At 40.6% G+C, this 22,575-nt stretch overlaps 1 protein-coding gene, 1 long non-coding RNA gene and 1 pseudogene across 2 annotated transcripts; 1 reads left to right on the top strand and 2 right to left on the bottom strand.

Moving 5' to 3' along the window:
• The first annotated feature begins 17,711 nt into the window (after window positions 1-17,711).
• On the top strand, window positions 17,712-19,016 carry LOC108212151 (uncharacterized; annotated as a pseudogene).
• A 329-nt stretch (window positions 19,017-19,345) lies between these two features.
• Window positions 19,346-22,379, bottom strand: LOC108211777 (dehydration-responsive element-binding protein 1B). Its single transcript, XM_017383460.2, has 2 exons — window positions 21,785-22,379; window positions 19,346-20,034 (listed from the first exon to the last, which is right to left on the bottom strand). Exons 1-2 carry the CDS (start codon window positions 22,231-22,233, stop codon window positions 19,824-19,826), a joined length of 660 nt encoding a protein of 219 aa, XP_017238949.2. The 5' UTR covers window positions 22,234-22,379; the 3' UTR covers window positions 19,346-19,823.
• LOC135151069 (uncharacterized) lies at window positions 20,042-21,763 on the bottom strand. Its single transcript, XR_010289538.1, has 3 exons — window positions 21,235-21,763; window positions 21,064-21,160; window positions 20,042-20,240 (listed from the first exon to the last, which is right to left on the bottom strand). It is a non-coding gene; the product is annotated as an uncharacterized LOC135151069 (long non-coding RNA).
• Window positions 22,380-22,575: the final 196 nt, after the last annotated feature.

Genomic DNA, 22,575 nt, shown 5'->3' on the forward strand with positions numbered 1-22,575 from the left:
ATTTTTATTTTGAGGAAAAAATTTCAAAAATATATTATAAAACCATACTTTAAATGAGTGTTGAAAATCGTGTCAAAAAGTAATGCAAAAAATGAGGGGTAGAGGGAGTATTAAATAAGTATAATTTACACTGTTATTGTTTCTGGTAATTTGGAAAATATTTTTAATATAAATAATAATAGATTTTATTTTTAAATGCTCTACTTCAGAATTACTTTTACACATTCAATAATCGTACCCTCGATCATCCTAATTTACAAGTAAGGCTTAGTTTATAAATAATTCGTCAAACATGTTCTGACTATATTGTGGAGTAACTAAATTGTGAAAAAGTTATTATTTTTCAATTTATAGTAGTCTTTCGTCTGTTTTTTCACTCAATAGTATTTTTTGGTTGTTTATTAAAAATAGGTACCACCACTCAACAGCACAGGCGTCTTGCCTTAAGGTTGCACTGGACTCTAGAGGAAGCAAAAGTTCTTAGGATGACATACTTGACGGATGACTCATATGTAGTTTTCCGGGCTGCCGGTACTCCGGCGACAGCAAAAAAAATAAATAAATTCATAAATGTGTCTGTGATTTAGAACTAAACAAGAATTCTGGAATTGGGCTAATAACTTTTTCCACCGTTAAAATATTGTAGTGATTAATTGCACTTAGGGGTGGAAAATCATGACTGAACTGTATATCCTGATTCTATATGGAAGTTGCTAGCCTAGTTGTCTGATGCCAAGGTGCTATAATTTCGGAGTAAAAGAGATATGCTACATAATGACCAGCTTGTATAATGCCAAGAAGGAATAATTTATTTTTTTCAAGTTTGGAGAGTCACTTATATATGTTTAGGGTTAATTGCCCTGAGAGTTGATCAATCTTAATTTGCCAGGATAGCAGGCAGGGGCACAGCGCTGGATGATAGAGTAGTGCTGAAAAGTTTGAGGTTGATTGATAGAACTTGCTGGGGTACCTACAGTGTGGCCTGATGTTGAATCCAGTAGGGTTGTGTATGCCATTCCAAAGAGCAGATAAATGGCGTCAGGTCATGATAGGATATTTAGTTTTTGTTTTCTGAAAGACAATTGATCTATTATTATAAATGCTGTACATCTTCGACAGTGCTGGTGAAAATGGTGGTATAAAAGTATACTCCCTCCATCCCCCTCCCTGAATTATATATATTGAGGACGGGAACACAGCACAGGCTTTAATGCTTTGCGGTTGTGTAATTCATTTTTAAAATTTTGTTTTTTTGAATTAAAGTTTGAATGTTATATATTTTTATTCAGAAAAAACAAATATTAAACATAAATTACAAAACTATATATTATAAGAATATTGAAATACGTGATGAGAACTTGAAAAGAAACCTACAAAATTAAATGAGATATAATTAAATGAGATAGAGGGAGTAATATGTTTATGCGAAGGTTTAAATATTCCGAGAGAGGTGCATAATGGAAGAAAAAGTATGATGATGTATGATAATGATTTTTCACAAAATAACTGTACTAGTATGTTTTTTTATAAAGAAAATAACTTTACTCAATGTTTGTAAAGGAACACCAACTGCATCTACTGATCGACGGTGTACGGTTGCTCTCAGTATATTTCTGCCTTCAAAAGTATTAATTCTTATTTCATATTTTCATCAATTATATCCGATTCACATTTTTTATATCAAAAATTTTAATTAGAGTGGGCTTGTTTTTCTATAAACTGTGGACTGTCATCGCAAAGACAGTAAAAAATTGGGAAAAAAGTATATATTAAAATTCGCTACTACGCAGCTTGGATTTTATTATTTATATACAGAAAAACTGTCCACGTGCCTTAAAATACATATACATGACTATAAGTTTATTCGGTATTCTTATTTAAAATAATTTTTCGGACAAGTGAATCATTACTTCACACTTTTACAGTATTGTCCATCAAGAATATTTTGTGCAGTAAAATGTGGTATAAATAATATGTACCGAAATGGAAACGACAAGGAAGATGCGGGGCAATGCAAGGGAATCCCACGCGTGTGCAGATAAGGTGAGCAATAAACGGTTAAAGCCTGTACAAAACTTTAGTGTGGTACTCCACACACACGCTGTATTCGCGTCCGAAAGAAGCAATGCCCTAACAGCCGCACACTATAAATCGGAGCGAAACGCACTTACACCACACACTATATATCGGATCCCACTTCTCTTTTTGTAAGTTATACTCCATAAATAACTCAATACCCACTACTGTCAATACCCTAAAAATTCAATTGTTTTTGCTGCTCTCTCTTACTCGCAGCCTCACATGCATGGAAAAAAAAAAGCCGTAGTTACTAAATTAACACAGACCTCTGTTTTTTACAATTCTGCTTTTAACTCAATAGTGTATGATGGACTGAATTTCAGCTCTCACCAGAACACCGAACGCTCCGCCCTACACGAACCCCATATGTAAGGACTGTAGGGCCGTAGGCCCGAATACGACACCCAACCCTACGGGAATACCCTCTTCATCTTCCCATATCCTACCCTACAACCCCTAACAAGCCTACCTAAACCTCAGCTATGACACGTGTCCTCCATAAATGACACTTGTCCCCTACCCATGCTGACTCACCTACTTGCCTGAACCATAGCTTATAACAGTCATCTACCTACATGTCCTAGAGGAAGCAAGGTGGCAAGAGAAGAGAAAAACACGGATTGACTCACCAGGACCAGACTTTAAAAGGAAAGAAAGAAGAGAGAGAAAAAAGATTAAGACTAAAAAATATACTATCAATTTGGCGGCGCCGCCGGGGAGCGAAAAGGAAAAAACCCGTCAGAACTCACCCCACAAAAACAGAAAAACAACGACCAAAAAGAAAAAAAACCCTAAACATGAGTGAAGAATCAACTAACCAACCCAGCCACCCATATGAACCACCTTCGCCACCGCACCTCTCACCACCTCAGTCGTCAAACTATGATCATTTTTACTACTATGAAGCTCAGCAAAAACATCTGCAAGAACAGATGGACAACCTTGCGGCACAGATGGCCGCCAACTACTACGGTATGTATGATCCACCGTACGTCCCGATGGATATATCTCAGACTTACACCACTCAGTTTGCTGAACCAACTTTATATAGTCGCTCACCATCCCCTTCCCACGAGTTGGAGGAAAGGGACGACCAGTACCACCATCGAAGAAACCCTTACCGGCAGAGCCGTTCTTCTTCAGGATCTCGAAGCTCCACGAGCTCACGCAGCCACTCCAGGAGAGGACCGTACGACCGCCATGCCTCTCGCCACGAAAGAAGGATAAGAACTCAGTCACCTGATCACCAGAGGATACACACTCCCCCTATAGTGATCCAACAGAACCTACCAGATCCTTACGCCGGGGGCCATCCGGATGTAGTGGCAAGATTAGCCAAATTGGAGGAAATGGCTACGGGCCCCCATCCCGAAGCCACCGGAAGGAATTCCCCATTCACAGATCTTCTGGAAGCAGGCCAGATTGATCTTGGCGTCAAAGTGACCGGGCTAGAATCTTTCGACGGCACTACCGATCCTGGAGACCATCTGAGCTACTACGAAAACCTCATGATATGTCACCGTCATAACGACATCACCAAATGTCGTCTGTTTGTATCCACCTTCCGAGCCTATGCTCGAACTTGGTTCTCCACACTACCTCCAAGAAGCATAGACTCTTGGAACTCCTTCAAAGAAATATTCCTGGCCAAATTCCGGGTTAACACCCCACATGCTGTCCATACAATCTCCCTTGAAAACGTAAAGCAAAGCCCCGGAGAATCTCTACGGGATTACATACAAAAGTTCAAGGCTGCAGCCCTTAAGGTGAAAGACCTCAGGCCTTCCAATGCTGTAGACTCCTTTATTCGAAACATGAATTACAAGGAATGTAAGGACTGTTGCAAGGAGCTGTGCAACAAGGAGCCGAGAGACCTTTATGAAGCTTACAATATCGCCTCCACCTACATTGCAACAGACGAGAGAATCCGGGCCTACTACCCCACATCTCGAGGAGAAGGGTCTAGCCAACAAGCCATGCAGGTCGATGACATGGAAGACTTCCGGAGGCCCGCAGAGCCCTTGAGGGATTCAAGGGGCCCCCTCCGACAAGTTCGTGAGGAACCCAGATTCACCCCTCTAAACCAAAGCCCCTCCTTTATCCTCGACAAAATCCGTAGCCTTGAGTTCTTTCAAAAGCCTACTCCCATGCGAACCCCTGCAGAAAAGAGGGACGGCTCACGGTTCTGTCAGTATCACGAAAGTATCGGCCATAATACTAATGAATGCATATCCCTGAAACAATTCATCGAGAGGATGATCAAACGAGGCCTTTTGAAGGAATTTCAAGGCCCACGGAAGGATCCTGTCCTAGCCCCTACCCAACCACCAGGAGAGACGAGAACCCGACATGTAGTTGATATGATCTTTGGAGGCTGTTCCCCCTATACCGAAGTCATGCAGATTAGGCAGGTGTCTGAAGCCTTCAGATTTCCCTTTTCATCGATATCTTTTACCGATGCCGACTACCCGCCAGAACCCTGTCAGAGCAGCCCACTCACGGTTCAACTAGACATCTGTGACCAAGATGTTAAAAAGGTGTTAGTAGATAACGGTTCTTCAGCCGACATCATCTTCCGGCACACCCTCGATAGAATGATATTGAAAGAACAAGGGAAAGTTTTGCCTCTAGAGCCCGGTAAAGGCCCCTTGTTTGGCTTCGGAAATCAAGCAGTGCCTATTCAGGGGACTATAGACCTTCCAACCACATTTGGCACCATCCCCAGAGAGGTAACAGCCCTTGTTAGATATAATATTGTAGATGTTGCATCTCCTTACAATGTTATTATTGGGAGACCTACATTGTTTTTCTTGGGAGCCATCATTTCCACTCCTCACATGAAAGTAAAATTCCCAACTGCACATGGTGTCGGAGAGCTCAAGTCCGACATTAAGTCATCCCAATTTTGTTACTCCGCTTCACTCTCTCTAGCAGAAACCCACCCAAAAAAGAGAAAATTCTACGGAGAATCCTCTCAAGAGGTCACCAGGACCACACGACCCAAATCACCCCAGATCCTCACAATCGAAGATTCCTCCTTTGAAGCATCCGAAGCCCCGAAGCCCCGTAAGGCTCCTAGGCCTATCCCCGCCGACAACATGGAACAGATTCCCCTGCATCCAGAAGACCCGTCCAAAACCATATCCCTGGGAACAAAGATCGACCCCGCCCTTAAAGAACGTCTGGTATCCCTCTTACGGAGCTACGTCGATGTGTTTGCATGGGCACCTGAAGATATGCCAGGATTAAAGCCTGAAGTGGCCCTACATAGCCTACATTTAGATCCCTCGGTAAAGCCAGTAAAGCAAAAAAGGCGTAATTTCGCCCCTGAGCGACAACAGGCTATAGATCAAGAGATTGGGAAGCTGCTGAAGGCAAACTTCATTTACGAGATCCAATTCCCCGAGTGGATCGCGAATGTGGTGCTTGTCAAAAAATCTACCGGGAAGTGGAGGGTATGCATTGACTATACCGACTTAAACCGAGCCACACCCAAAGACTATTATCCCCTCCCAACCATTGATCAGCTTGTTGATGCTACTTCTGGTCATGTCATGTTCAGTTTTTTAGACGCATTCTCCGGATACAATCAAATATCCCTAGATCCCGAAGACCAGCCGAAGGCATCCTTCATAACTCACAGAGCAGTTTACACCTACCGGGTCTTGCCTATGGGACTCATGAACGCCGGAGCAACCTACCAAAAGACCATGAACAAGATCTTTCATAAGCAGATCGGCAGAAACCTGGAAGTTTATGTCGATGACATGATCATCAAGTCAACTACAAAGATCGACCATCTTGAAGATTTAAGGGAAACCCTACAGACTTTACGAGAATATAGGCTCAAGCTTAACCCACTGAAGTGTTCTTTCGCAGTTACCCAAGGAAAATTTCTAGGTCATCTGATCAGTGAAAGGGGCATTGAAGCTAACCCAGACAAAATAGATGCCATCTTACAGATGAACTCCCCTTCAACGCCTAGACAAATTCAATCCCTTAATGGCTGCCTAACCTCACTACGTCGGTTCGTCTCTAGACTGGCGGAAAAGAGCCTTCCGTTCTGTGAGGCTCTCAGAGGAATAAACAAATCCAAAAGTATATGCTGGACACCGGCTTGCGAAGAAGCCTTTCAATCATTAAAAGAATATCTGACCTCTCCCCCGGTTCTCTCCCGACCGCTCCCCGGAGAAACCCTCTACTTATACCTTGCCGTAGCGGACCTAGCCGTCAGTTCTTGTCTCTTTCGAGAAGATTCAGGAAAGCAACTCCCTATATACTACGTCAGCCACGTCCTGTGAAATGCCGAGACACGATACCCTGTCATCGAAAAAGTAGCCTACGCTCTTGTTCTAGCCAGCAGAAAGCTTCGGCCCTACTTCCAGGGACATGACATAAAAGTCTACACTAATTACCCTCTACGGAAAATACTCCACAAGCCCGACCTCTCTGGAAGACTCGTCAACTGGGCTGTAGAACTCAGCCAGTATAATGTCCAATATATCCCGCGAAACTCTTTACGAGGACAAGCCCTGGACGACTTTCTCCTTGAAGACAACAATCATCCCCTTGCTGACGATATCGAGAAAACATCTGCACCCGAGCTTCCTCCTATGTGGACTTTGTATGTTGATGGCTCCTCAACCACAGATTCCAGCGGGGCCGGAGTCCTCCTAATTAGCCCCGATGGCTTCGAGATCCAACAGTCTATCAGATTCGAATTCCCTGCTACAAACAACTGCTCAGAGTATGAAGCCTTTCTGGCCGGCCTCCGGTTAGCCCACAATCTCAAAGTAGACTGTGTACGAGTATACAGTGACTCACAGTTAGTGGTCAACCAAATACTGGGCAGTTTTGAAGCCAGAGCTCCCCTAATGGCCCGTTACTTGGCTGAAACCCGAGAAAAACTCTTAGCATTCAAAGTGGCGATAGTAGAAGGCATTCTCAGAGAGGAAAATGCCAGAGTCGACAAACTGGCAAGGCTTGCCACGGGTAACATCCCTAACGACGAACCCCAAACCTATTGCAGCTGCCTTCTATCCCCTTCGGTTCAGCTAAACCCCGATCACACCAACAGCATATTGACCCTATCCTATGAACCCAATTGGATGACACCCATCCTCTTGTACATTCAGCAGGGAATCCAGCCCGAAGACACCAAGGCGGCAAGGGCTCTAAGAGCACAAGCAGCACACTACTCAATAATTGGAAGTAGACTCTACCGCCGCTCATACCTCGCACCCCTTCTTAAATGCCTCGATTGCCCTGAATCTGAATATTGCATGCTCGAGATACACGAAGGCATATGCGGAAGTCACTCCTCTGGAGAAGCCCTAGCTCACAAAGTACTCCGCCAAGGATACTATTGGCCTAATCTCAAAAAGGATTGTCATGACTATGTCCGGAGATGCCCTAAGTGCCAGATATTTTCCACCCTGCCCCAACAACCTGCAGTACCACCCCTGTTTATTCTCTCCCCTATCCCTTTTGATACCTGGGGTATGGACATTATGGGGCCATTCCCTACCGCCAGAGGAGGACTCCGGTTCCTCATTGTTGCCGTAGACTACATGACGAAATGGGCTGAAGCCAAAGCCGTGCCCCATATCACCGCTCCCGTATGCCGCAAGTTCTTCCATGAATATGTTGTCACTCGCTTCGGAATCCCTCGCGTTCTAATTACAGACAACGGCCGTCAATTTGTCGACCGCGAGTTCGAAGAATACCTAACATCCTACCTTATACAGCATAAGAGGTCTTCTGTAGCATACCCCCAGTCCAATGGCCAAGTAGAGGTTACCAACCGAACTTTGCTCCGTAGCCTTCAAAAAAACTTAGAAGACCAGAAGACACTCTGGGCCGAAGAGCTGCCAAACATCCTCTGGGCTTACCGAACAGATGTCAGGAAACCTACGGGGGAATCTCCCTTTCGTTTAGCCTTTGGAACCGAAGCACTCACCCCTGTTGAAATCGGTGAACCCTCTCAGAGGCTCCAAGCCTACGACTCTGACAGCAACACCCAGGGCCTACGAGCTCACAAAGACCTCCTTCCTGAACTACGAGAGACTGCAGTAATCAGGATGGCTAACTATAAAAACAAGACAGCCCAATACTTCCGCAAGATTCGCCCTCGGGACTTCCAACAAGGAGACAAAGTACTCAGAGCTACCAGAGTCTCTGACCCCACGCACAACCGCAAGTTAGATCCCAACTGGGAAGGACCCTACATAATACAACAAATCAAAGGGCCAGGGACTTATGTCCTTTCCTCCCTTGACGGGGATCCAATTCCCAACACATGGCACATCTCCCACCTTCGACGTTTTTACCCGTGATCCACCCTCGCTTTCCGTTAGGTGATCCAAAGCTGTGTAAGTAAATAAGACTTATGCTTGTAAATATTTCCATCACCTAAGGATTTTCCTTTTTTCTACTCTGAAATTTATATTACCGCAAAAGGCCAACCTAAGTAGCCCTACAATCGCTACGGCCCAACAGCGAAGAGCCAACATACATAGCCCCATTTGCTATGGCTACTTCGCCAAAAGGCCAACCTAAGTAGCCCTACAATCGCTACGGCCCAATAGCGAGGAGCCAACATACATAGCCCCATTTGCTATGGCTACTTCGCCAAAAGGCCAACCTAAGTAGCCCTACAATCGCTACGGCCCAATAGCGAGGAGCCAACATACATAGCCCCATTTGCTATGGCTACTTCGCCAAAAGGCCAACCTAAGTAGCCCCACAATCGCTACGGCCCAACAGCGAAGAGCCAACATACATAGCCCCATTTGCTATGGCTATTTCGCCAAAAGGCCAACCTAAGTAGCCCCACAATCGCTACGGCCCAACAGCGAGGAGCCAACATACATAGCCCCATTTGCTATGGCTACTTCGCCAAAAGGCCAACCTAAGTAGCCCTACAATCGCTACGGCCCAACAGCGAAGAGCCAACATACACAGCCCCATTTGCTATGGCTACTTCGCCAAAAGGCCAACCTACGCAGCCCTACGATCGCTACGGCCGAAGAGCCCTACGATTCTAACACCCTTTAGGCGAAAGGCCCACTTACACCCAAACTTCCTACAAACTCCGTAACTTACAGATGCTGCGAACCCAACAGTTTTTACAAACCCTACGGTTTCTACCACTTACACCCAAACTTCCTACAAACCCCGTAACTTGCAGACGCTGCAAACCCTACGGTTTTTATAAACCCTACGGGTTGTACAAACCCTACAGTTTCCACAAACCCTGCGGTTTCTAAAAAACTAACGCAAATACTTTTTCAATCTATGAATCAATTCCCGCAAAGAGTCATCTAAAGATCACTCCCTCATCAGGGGGGGGCAAGAAACAATAATCTCATCCCCTCACCACGAACCACAAATCGAAAAATTAATATTATTACAAAAAAGGAAAAAAAACTACTACAATTGATACTACGAGGGCAACACATCGAAAATAGGCTGCATACATCTAAAAGAAACCATCAAGGCAAATAAACACTAGAAACAATAACTTCTCACATTGATAGCCCTCCCTCTGTTTTCACTCACAATACGGAAGGCCAGTAAACAAACCACACTAACGTTTGTTAAAACATTCAAAATTACAAAATCTTCAGCTTCCCATACGAAAGAAAACCGCGAATTAATTTTAATTCAAATTTCATAAATATCGCACAAAATTAATAAACCGAGTAGAGATAAATCTACCAATGTCAAAACGATATGTGAGATTAAGCATGACAATCGACTAAAAGTCCTTACAATATCATCATCTAATGAAAATTCTTGAACAAACAACCATAAACTCCAAAAGAATACTCTAAACACAAACATCACAAAAGTCCAGCAAAATCAATCTATTCAGCCCTGAAGATCGGTACCTTTCCCCTGCTCCGCCATCTCTGCCAAAACCTTGGCCCTATAATTTTGCACGGTATGGACGACCGGATCAACCACGTTCCCCGCCCCGACAAAAGCCACACAATCATTGAAACCCTCCTCATGGAGGTACCCTGCCTTGGTGTTTAACAGTTCCTCGAACTCTTTAGAGCCTAGATACTTTTCCACAGCATCCTTGTAAGTGATGACGGCTTCCTTCTCTACCTTCTCTAGAGTCCCTAGCAACCCTGCGGCCTTATCCTTCTCTTTCCTTAACTCCTCCTGCAACCCCTCCACTTTCTCGCGTAAAGAGGCCACCACCTTCGTTTCCTCCCCCAGAGCTGTTTCAACAGAACTCAACTTTCCGTCTAGCTCCTCCACCCTTTTTTTCTCTGAAGTAACCTCCTCGACCTTCGATGCCAATACCCCCTGCAGCTCTTCCAACCGCTTCACAGCTTCGGCCCTTTCCTCTTCCTTGGCCTTAACTTCAGTCGCGGCAGATGCCACATTTCCACGGTTTCTCTCAGAACGCTCTACTAAGTTCATCACATAAGTCCCCAATTGCAAAACAAGAAGTAATCAACAGACAGAACGACTGTTAAACCCGACAAGAAATTAACACACATGCTACAAAAAAAAAAAAAGAAGGAAGAAACAAATCATACCACTCCTAAAGCGTCTTTGACCCCTGATATGACCTCCTCATCCTTCTTCACATCTAACTTCTCCTGATCGAGACCCAACTCAAAAGCCCCCAAAGCTGCCACAGGTGTTATAGCACCCAAACCTTTTCCCAACCACCCCGACCCCACTTGAAATCGAAGCAGTGTATGCTTTTGGACCCCTTCACCTGCCACCGACGATGATAGCGGACCTTTTTGCATCACTGAGCCTCCTAAACCGGGATCAACTCCCATCCTCTCCTCTTCGTTCCGTAGTTTCAGAACTTCACTCTCCCCCTTCTGGGCCGAAGCCTCACCCTGTTGAAATTTCCTACGACTCCCCTCTAGAACCTCCATCCTAACCCTCTTAAGAGAAATCTGCTTCCCCGGAACATCCGAAGCCTGAGTAAGCTTCGTCCCTTCAGGAACCACTCCCCTTCCCTCAGCAGGAAGGCCACCAGAACTTTCCTCTCTTTCACTCTCTTCCTTTAAAGCCCGCCTTTGAGCCAAGAAGAGTATTTTAGCCTTGTCCATTCCTATAGGATAGGGCTGATCCTCCAGAAGCACTGAAAACCACAAAAAAAAAAACAACAACAGAAGCAATAATAATGAGAATCGTCATTAGGATTTTCAAGAAAAACACACACACCAACATTATCCAAAACATATCACCAAACTCCATTACAGATACGACAAATACTACTTTGTCACGCCGCTATCACCAAACTTACAATTATGAGAAATTAGGAAAGGCACATTCCAAAATTGCCTTTCTGACCACAAGCCCTTGAGTTCCCCCCCCCCCACAAAATTTTTTGCTTCGAGAATTTCATGATCCTCCAACTCCTCTGATCTTTTCAAACCCGCAAGTGTCCCATCTGGGAGGCGATACCTAGGCAGATAGCCTAAATCCCCACCTCGAAACATCCCATATTCCTCGTGCCACCCTTTATTTGTGCTAGGCACCTTCACCAGGATTCCCCCCAAGCTCTTGCCTACCCAATGAATTTCGAAAAGGGGATAATAATCCCTCGAAGACTGCAAACGGTGAAGGGACCAAAACAATGACAATGTCGGCTCCATGCCCAACTCAGTACACCTGGCTATGAACGCACATATTTTTCGAATAGAGTTCGGTCCCAACTGCCCAAGGGCCAATCTCATATTGACAAACAGAGTGTGGAAAAATCTGTGCAAAGGTAACCTCAACCCAGCCCTGAAATGCTCCAAAGGTATTCCTACCCACATATCCCCTCTCCGATGGTAAACCATTTCTCCTGCCTCTGGCATCCTCACCTCATATGTTGAAGGAATCTGGAACGAAGCCCTTATCGCCGAAAAATATTCAGGGTCAAAATTACAAGATCTATTGATGTGCTCCGACTTTCCCAACTCTTCACTCAATAATCTATCTGAAACCTCCCCCCATACCGGTTTGTAATAACAGGCTACCCCATACGATTTGAAGTATTCCTCCCTTTGGAATCCCTCCGGCGTCATGACAAACTTCTCCGAGCAGTCTAACCAACCAGAAGCATCCCCTAAACAACTGCGGACAGGAATCTGTAACGTCTTCAACCTCTTAACAGCCGAAGGACCTGATTCCCCCGCCTTTTCCCTTCCCTTGACCGTAAAGACCTCCTCCGCTTTCCTTTTTGAACCACTAGGCTGTGATCTCCTACGAATCAGTTCACCTATAGGGGTTTCCTCGCTAGATGATTCACCCCCATTCTCCGACCCTTCCGAAACACCCTCTGTATTAGAACCCCCACTATCTGTACCACCATCTTCGTTAGCCTCCTCTCCCACACTACTGGAAGCGGATAGCAGTTCATTTTCCGATCAGTAGCACTAGAATCATCGCTCTCTTCGATCGTCCACTTGCGCCTAACCATGTCCCCAAACAGTGATATCTACAAAGAAGTGAAAAACAAAACAGAAAGCCCCCGAATGAACTCATCAGTCTCCCAGATACCCTCAAGATCAACCATAAACAAAATGCTCACCCACAAATCGATCCCCTTAAGCTTTATCTCCAATAAATCATACCCATACTTCAAACACATAACTCTTACAATTATCACAACGCACCTCTTCGTTTAACACAAACCCTTCCATTGAAGCCCCCCAGAAAAAGGAAAAAACGGAAGAAGACAAAGAGAAAAAGAAAGAAAGCTTACAAGTGAACACAAATAAATTTTACCTTGAAAAACGACGAAGACGAAAAGGAAAAGTGCGCTGATGAAAACCCCCTCTGCTCTCTCTCCACCCGCTTCGCACTCCGTCCAAAGAAAGAAGAAAAGACACTCCTGAATGAAACCCTAACGTAATAAATTTAAACCCTTTCTTTTAAAAGAAAAAAAGGGGCATCAAAACCCGCTCACTTCCCAAGGTAATTGAATAGAACAACAAATGGGACCCGCCCCTCCCATATTAAAAAGAAAGAATTTATTTATTTATCTAAAGAGAAGGTTTATTTTGACACACGTACCCCCATAACTGAAGCCCAAAGATAAATAAATAAGGGAAATACATACAAAATTAGAACCCCATAAAAAAATATATATATATATAATAACCCGAGACACGCTTGAAAATAACAACACAAATAACAAATAAAAACCCAAACAACTAGACATTACTTTTTCTCCCAACACCCTTTCACCTACCGTGGGGTCTCCTAAAGAAGACCCTCCCCCTTACCACGGGGGCAAAATGATGGACTGAATTTCAGCTCTCACCAGAACACCGAACGCTCCGCCCTACACGAACCCCATATGTAAGGACCGTAGGGCCGTAGGCCCGAATACGACACCCAACCCTACGGGAATACCCTCTTCATCTTCCCATATCCTACCCCACAACCCCTAACAAGCCTACCTAAACCTCAGCTATGACACATGTCCTCCATAACTGACACCTGTCCCCTACCCATGCTGACTCACCTACTTGCCTGTACCATAGCTTATAACAGTCATCTACCTACATGTCCTAGAGGAAGCAAGGTGGCAAGAGAAGAGAAAAACACGGATTGACTCACCAGGACCAGACTTTAAAAGGAAAGAAAGAAGAGAGAGAAAAAAGATTAAGACTAAAAAATATACTATCAGTGTAAATCTCTTCTTGCACTTGAACTGACTTCTTTTTCTTTAATTATTTATATCCATATTATCCTAAACCACTGTATATTTTTGAATCTGTATCTATCACATGAAGGCGAAGCACTATAAGCTATTATACGAAGGGTTCGTCTACCTCCTAGCTTCAAATGTTCCGGCACGTGCCAGCGGGTTCGAATACGAAGAAAATTCGACAGGTGGGTGTGTGAGGTACATGAAAGAACCAAACAAGAGCTCGTGAATCTTGGTCGGAACTTTTTCCGGTGATAAAATTTTGTATTGAGCCAGTGACCTTGGAGTGAGGCAAGGCCAGACTGAACTGTACTAAATCTAGCAAGCTATTTTCATTTTTTCTGATTATTTTTTCCGATGGTCCATAAATCCCAATCGACCCTTAAACACCCATTTCTTTAAATTTCATATTAAAATTTCCGATATATATATATATATATATATATATATATATATATATATATATATATATATATATATATATATATATATATATATATATATATATGAAACTAGCAAGGTTCTACTGATGCAAATGTGTTGGAGTAAAGGAGTACTTGCTGGATATATTGTTAACCCAACTTGTACCATATTAATGAAGAAAGATAACTAGGAAGGTTTTACGAGTTTCTATAGGAGAGTAACTCTTAGGGCTAATTTGCCCTAAGGGTTGATCAATTTGGTTCAACTATACTGTTTTTGTTTGATGTTGAATCGAGTAGGGTTCTGTATGCCTTCGTCCCAAAGTGTCGATAAATGGTGTCAGGTTAGGATTTGGGGCGAGTCCGGCTATACATGGAATCAGTGATGGAGCGAGGAAGTTTTTCAAGAGGGGGCCGGAATATAAATACCATTTAAATTCAAAAATATTATATATCATATTTTATAATAATATTAGTGATAAAAATTCATTTATTATAGGTTTTGCATGAGAAAGCTCAATCGTTTCATCAAGAAAATTTAATTATTTAATTATCAAGCGGTTGAGGACGGAGTTTTGAAAGAACGAGTTGCAACCAGGGAGACACATAGACACTGACAGAAAAAAAAGAAAAAGATATTGTCCAACATCCGAGTCTATATTATTAAAATTTATAATAAATGATATAATTTTATTTTATAAACTAAACTAATACATATAATATAGCATTATATGTAATGCTACGTAAAATTGGATACAAAATGATATGATAACTAAAGTGAAATATTTTAATTGGAGCTATTAATGCATGTATACATTTATTACGATCAAAACTTAACACATATCATTAATTTTGTACCTAATTTCATGAATAAAATATTTTTCTGATGCTACATAAGTAAAAAAAAATAAAAATATAAGAGGGGCCAGCCCCCCCCCCCCCCCCCCCCCCCCACCCCCCCAACCCCAACGGAGAATTTATTTTTGGCAGAAACTAATTTGATCTATTTCCACAATATGGATACAGATTCTTTAGCTATATATCTAGAAAAGCTATGCTTTAAATTATTAAAAAATTATTATTTTTTCTTCTATATATGGGTGTTAATATATTGCATTCAGAGATGGCATCATGGCCTGAACAGAATAAAAGTATACAAAATTAACGAGTTAATATTTCACAAAATTAACTTTCTTCCTTCCCACAATTTTGTTTTTTTTGCCTCCCGACAGTTTTACCTCTAATAGAAGTGAACCTGTTGTTTTTATATAAACACACTCGTCAGCGCATGTTAAAAGTGCATACAAGACTTGATTAATGAAAATTCTTATGTACAGTATATTGTAAGGATGACATCATAGTTTGGCTAAAATGATATTTCCAGATACCTATTTTAAGTTATATATAAAATAAAATTTTATGATTTATTTTTAATTTTTTTAAATATTTTAACAATTATAATTTTATTATAATATATATATATATATATATATATATATTATAATTTATAAAATTTTAATTTAAAAATATTATCAAAATTCTAAGTTTAAGAAAATTAGATAGTTTAACTATATTACAACTTAATTTATGGGTTAAATCTCAAAGTGCTCACTCAAGTGAAAGTGAAGTGCTGAAGGGCGTCATCAAACTAAACAGGGTATCACTTGAATCACTAATGTCAAAATAAATATCAAATAGATACCTTAAATATATGCTCGAGAACTATAACTTATATCTACGGAGTTCTATATATTTTTCTTGAATGCTATCAAAACCAAATGAAAAATTATGAATTCTGGTATTTTGGATAATACAATGATATTTTTTAAATTTGATCTACTATTTAATTTTATTTTTTAGTTATTTTTTTATTTAAGTGTAAACAATTGGCAGATCAAATTTTAAAAATCTCACTATATTATCTAAAATACTAGAATTCATAACTTTTCATTTGGTTGTGGTAGCATTCCAAAAAAATTATAGAATTCCATAGATATAATTTTTAGTTCTCGAGCACCTATATGAGGTACATGTTTGATATTTACCTTGACTTTAGTGATTCAAGTGATACACCGTTAAGTTTGATGATTAATTTAATATCAGCCCTTCACTTCAGTGAGTACATAGAGATTTAACCCCTTAATTTATACCATGCCATAACTGTTATACTTTCCTTATAATATTTATATATAGTTATACTCCTTCCCGGTGGTATGTATACGTTCCATGTTTGCACGCATTTCAAGACTCCAATAAAATATAGTAACATAACGTTTTTTTTTTAAAATTTTCTTTTTTTGAATAGAAGTTGAAACATCAAATTTTTATTCAGAAAAAGGAAATTTTAAGAAAAATATTATGAAACTATATTTTAAATGAGCATTAAAAAGCGTGCCAAAAATATCGTATACAATTGGAACAGATGGAGTAACAGAGTACTCCGTCCGTTCCTAAATACTTTTCCCATTTGTCTTTATCACGTTTACCAAAACACAATTTTGATCATCAATATCTTTGATTTTATATTAGTATTAAATATAAAACCTTCACCGTATTAAAGTAAACATAAATACGAATCCAACAAGATCACTCATGATTATATTTTGTCTTATAGATTAGACATAAATTAGTAATTTGTCTCGTGTTATGAACAGTGCCGACATTTTAAACGGGAAACGTTTTTAGAGACGGAGGGAGTATGTTTTAGTCTCTACGTTTCAGCACTAAGCCTGGCAATGTGACAAACTAAAAAAAAGAATATTCCGTAATTATATCATACCAAGATTGATGTCCATTACCACTAACATCTCCAGATTGACTGGACATGATATGCTACAATCTCAAGTCTAGGTTAGCTCCCAGTGATTGTTTTTAGTCAAATTAGGTTAGCTATTGAATATGTTGGTCGACACACACATATTTAGGTACTATGGGAACTGGGAAGTCTTCAAAACAAATACACAGTTATAGAATCTTAAATGACTTTTAAGCACCCCCAGCGGGGGGTCAGTTTATGTCTCGATGCACGACAAATGACTTGGCTGGTGAAAAGTGTCCTTGGACACCACTGGATGAACATCACAGAAATGGTCCAGGGTCACTTCCGTGTCCCCGGCCACTTTACTTTCTTTATTGTTTTTTATTAACAAAAAAAATGTTAAAACTGTTTTTGTGTGCACTGCTTTAGTAACTGAGTAGTATAGTTCAATGTATACGTTATGTTACCGTTATTAATATTAACGTTGTAATATAACGTATATATTAACGGTAATATTTATTTCTCCTATAAATACCAATCCCCAAGCTCCTATCATTTACCTTCTCTAGTTCTAAAAAAAAAATATTAGCAAAAGATGAATCCAAACAATACCCCATCTTCAAACCAAAATCCTTGTTTTTATCTCTTTGTAAACTAGCCGTTGGAAGCTAGTCCTTGTTTTTATCTCTTTGTAAACTAGCCGTTGGAATATATTCATTTTTACCTTCTATATAAACTAGGTGCATCATCTCTTTCAATTCACATCAACATGAATCAAACACCCACACTAGAAAGCTTCACTAAAGAATTCATTGAAGAATTCGAAGAAGAGTTTTTCGATGACACTAAAAGAAATCGTCAACTCGAGCTCTTTCATAAAATACATGGACAGAGCTCAACATCCACACCTCGAAGAAATATATACAGAGATCGTGAAGGAGGTCATCACCGCCTAGTGAATGATTATTTTTCACCGAATCCTGTGTATCCAGAAAATATATTTCGACGAAGATTCTGTATGGGAAGACATGTCTTTCTTCTTATTGTGGATGCTGTTTCAAACTTTGATCCATACTTCCAACAGAGGATTGATGCAGTGGGAAGAAAAGGTTTATCACCTTTACAGAAATGTACTGCGGCAATGCGTATGTTGGCATATGGTGTATCTGCTGACGCTGTTGATGATTATGTTCGTATTGGAGAGAGTACTGCGGTTGAAGGCTTGAAAAAATTCGTCTCAAATGTAGTTACGATATTTGAGGGTGAATACCTACGAAAGCCGAACTCGAATGACATGCAACGTCTACTACAGATGGGTGAGGCTCGTGGCTTTCCCGGCATGATGGGCAGCATTGATTGCATGCATTGGCAATGGAAAAATTGTCCAAAAGCATGCAAGGGAATGTTCATGAGTGGTCATAAAGGAGTTGCAACACTAATACTTGAAGCAGTTGCTTCATCCGATCTTTGGATATGGCATGCATTTTTTGGAGTTGCTGGATAAAATAATGACATAAATGTTTTAGATCGGTCACCAGTATTTGATGATGTGCTACAAGGTCGTGCTCCAGAGGTAAATTATACTATCAATGGAAACAATTATAATATCGGATATTACTTAACAGATGGAATATATCCTGAGTGGGCAACGTTTGTTAAAACGGTACCACGTCCACAAGGTGAGAAAAGAAAATGGTTTTCAAAATATCAAGAAAGCCAAAGAAAAGACGTTGAACGCGCGTTTGGTGTGCTACAGTCCCGTTTTGCAATTGTACGTGGTCCAGCACGCTTTTGGGACAAAGAAGATCTTGGGAGAATATTCATGAGAGCATGCATCATACTTCATAATATGATTGTTGAAGACGAAAGGGACACATATGCCACTCAATTTGGTCAATTACCAACTTATGATGATGCAACAAATGGCCTATCGGAACCAAATTTAGGCGAGGAACCTTCAATCCCGTATGAGACTTATATTCAAAATAGTATGCAGATGCGTGATAGACGGGCACATCGTCAGCTAAAAAATGACTTGGTTGAGCATATCTCGCAGTTCCACACCAATCGTTAATTTCTTTTATATTGTAACATTTAAATTTGATGTTTTTAGTGTGTTGTTTTTACTTCATGTTTTTTTAATAATATGATGCATTTTAATTATGAGTCATTTATTAATTTAATAATGTATTCAAATTTTTTAAAAAAAAATTATATAATATTTTATTACATATATATTATAATAATAATTTATGGGGTACTACAAAATATGGGAAGTGGACTTATAGCATTGGATGGGTGGGGGTCACTTTTTTTAAAAACCCACTTGGGGCTGAGGTGGCAAAAGCGTGTCAGACGGTAGCAGAGAAATGGCCCCCTGCGTTGTTGTTGCTCTTAGGCAAATGAGCAAATATATAATTCATCAATAAGAAAATACCGTCAAGCACTGAATTGATTTTGCGGAAAAGAAAGTTGGTTCCTATCTTCGTGACAACGGATCCAGGTTGCTGTAGACTTGTGAGCAAACTATTCTGAGGAGGGCATCCGAGAGTTGCTTTCTGACAAATCTGTACGCCAATGTTTGATGAAGAGATAAAGGCCACCCAAATTCTGCTTCTTTAAAGAGAAAAACCCGAATCTGGTCTTTTTCTGATTTGTTTGACCAATACCACTCCCTTGTGAATTGTGATCACTCGGATTTCGCCCCAGAAAAAGTATTCGGTACGGACAGACCATATTTGGGCAGACCAAATTTTATTCAGCTAAACATCACAGATATAGATGGAATATCATTACTATAATTTTACCATTATTGTCACTGGGGGCAGTTGGCACATCGATCCAATCAAAAACGAGTGCTATAGCTAGTTGTAAATCAAAATCAATAATTCCATAATGACAGGTCAGTAGCATCTTCCAGGTCACCATCCCCATCATTTTGCACACATTGTGGGGGTGGAAGCATCATCCCTTCGGCCATACTGTTAATCAGTTCTGGCATGCTAAATATCGCCTCCTCGTCTATGTAATCTTCCTGCAGTTCCGGGGTCTGTTCCGTGCTGGTGCCCGCGGCATTTTCATCTTTCGGTGGCCTAAAGGCAGGGGCGGATCTAGGATCTAATCTTAGAGGGGACACCAAAATATTTTCTTAACTCATAAGTCATAACAGATTGATAAATGTACCTGCATGCTATAGTCAAGAACCAGCAAGGCAGCAACCACAGTCTCACAAGTCACAGCCAAGCCAAAAGTATAGTATTTTGCGACAAAAATGAGTGTCTGCCAACAACTCTTGCCCCTGAAATCACACACATAAGCACTCTTAGCATTAATTAAATAAAAATTACATAGCTATACACATATATACAGAAACATACTAGAGAGTAGACATGTTTATTAAAACCTGGCATGGTATATACACAATTATAGGCAGATTCTCCTAGACTTCATTTTCTGAAATTGCTTGATTATATTATCTGTTGAGATAGTCTCAAACATCTCTCTTTCAACATAAGTTACTAAACAATCATTCATCCACTCGTCTCCCATTCGGTTGCGCAACGTACTTTTGATGATTTTCATGGCTGAAAAAGAATCAGAGGGATTGAGGCAAGCCATACACAAAAGCAATTCTGTGTTCACTTCATTGAATCGACTATTTAACTCTCCCATTTGATCATCTATGATAGTATAAAATAAATCATTCTGAAAATGATGCAGATTTGTGAATTCTTGTACTCCACGTCTTGATCTTCCTCGAGCTACAAACACATCTTCCATATTTGGGATACTTACTGAATTCTTTTCACAAAAAACACATATTTCTTCAAGCAGAGATTGCCAACCATTATCCCTCGTGTGTTGAAATCTTCTTTTACACGATTTAACAAGATCCATGGCGTTTACAAGATCTTGATCTTTCCTCTGCAATGCTTGTGATAACTCGTTAGTGATCCCCAATACAGTCTTCATTAAATGCAATAAGAACACAAATTCATAACATTGAATAAAATCGATGCATAATTGATTAACTGTTTAACAAATATAGGGTTGACATTTTAAGTATCAACTAACGATAATCAAAAGCTTACAAAGTTACAGTAGGGGAAAAATAAACACACCTTAATTTTGTAATCACAGAATTGAGAATTCCCCCTTTTCAGCTGCTGCCTGCTACTCTGCTAGCCTGCTGGTACCCATCAGGCCATCACCCATGACCTAATAATTTGAATTTAAAGCATAAACACAACAGATATCTATAAATTAGACACACAATGACAATATAAACATACTTTGTTTAATCTTTAGATTCCGGAATTACTCTGCAGAAGAACTGAAGAAGAAACATCCATGGATTAGGCGGAGCTCGGACAGGTAAGGACAGAAAACGCAGCGCTCCACATCAGAAGCCTCAAGCACATATCTAATTAACTAGTAGCTGATAGATGATTCAGTGATTGTATTCGGTTTGTATTTGATCGGTGGGTAATTTGGATTAATAAAAAGGTGAGTACTTACACTAGCCAGGCACAAGCTCTGCTCGAGAGAACAGACTGCAGAGACTAAAACATATGAATTAACTACTTTTTTGTTTTTAAATTATATCTATTCATATTTTTAATATAAATATATGTGTACAAATTACCTTTTAGTTCCTTATAATTTTATTAAACCACTGCAACTTACTTGAACTTTTAAAATTCGCGGGGACACCCCTAAATTTTCAAATTTTTTAGGGGGACACTTATATTTTTTTTCCGAAATCACGGCGGTAATTTTTTATTTTTTTTTAATTAGGGGGGACACGTGTCCCCCCGTGCCCTTTACTAGATCCCCCCCTGCCTAAAGGCCTCGGCTGCCTTGGCCGCAGCTACTTGAATGTGCTTAACATCTGATGACTCCGGAAGTGGCAACCTCCACGCAGAGTCAGCGAAGTTAAGGCAGGCATTGCGACCTCTAAGTGCAATCACTGCAACGTCATTAGCCCGAGCAGCCATTTCAGCAGTGGGATAAGTTCCCAGCCAAATTCGAGAGTTGTTGATAGGCTCTCTAACCTCGCAAACCCACTTTCCTGAATCTCGGCGCCTTATTCCTCTGTAAACAGGGTGGCGCGTCTCGCGAAATTTCTTCCTCCCGGAGGGTTTCTTCGGAGTACTAGTAGCTAGCAACACTTCATATTCACTGTCGGCGCCGTCGCAATTGTCTTTGCTCTCTGTGGTGGACGAAGATTCGTCAAGTGGGCTTGGAGATGGATCTTGAGCTTGGTCCGAGTAGGTGTAATAATTTTCCATATATTTATAAATTTATGCAATTTTAAGTGATTACTAATTGAGTGAACAGCTGCTAGCTGATAGTGTGTGTGATGTTATTTATTACTAGTAGATTCTTATCTATGTGAGTGACTACTATATGTAGTAGCTGCAAAATATTACTCCCTCCGTCCTAATGAATTGTATACAGTTTCTTTACTGGTACTTCTCATCAATGGTATACATTCCAAAAATAATAAACTTTCATAATATAAAACATCATTATACCAACTACTTTCTTCCACTATCTCCATTCTATAATAATATAATCACTATTACACCCACTACTTTCCTCCACTATCTCAAATTTATTATTAAATATAA

The sequence above is a fragment of the Daucus carota genome, chromosome 3 (assembly GCF_001625215.2).
Source record: "Daucus carota subsp. sativus chromosome 3, DH1 v3.0, whole genome shotgun sequence".
Lineage (NCBI taxonomy): Eukaryota > Viridiplantae > Streptophyta > Magnoliopsida > Apiales > Apiaceae > Daucus > Daucus carota.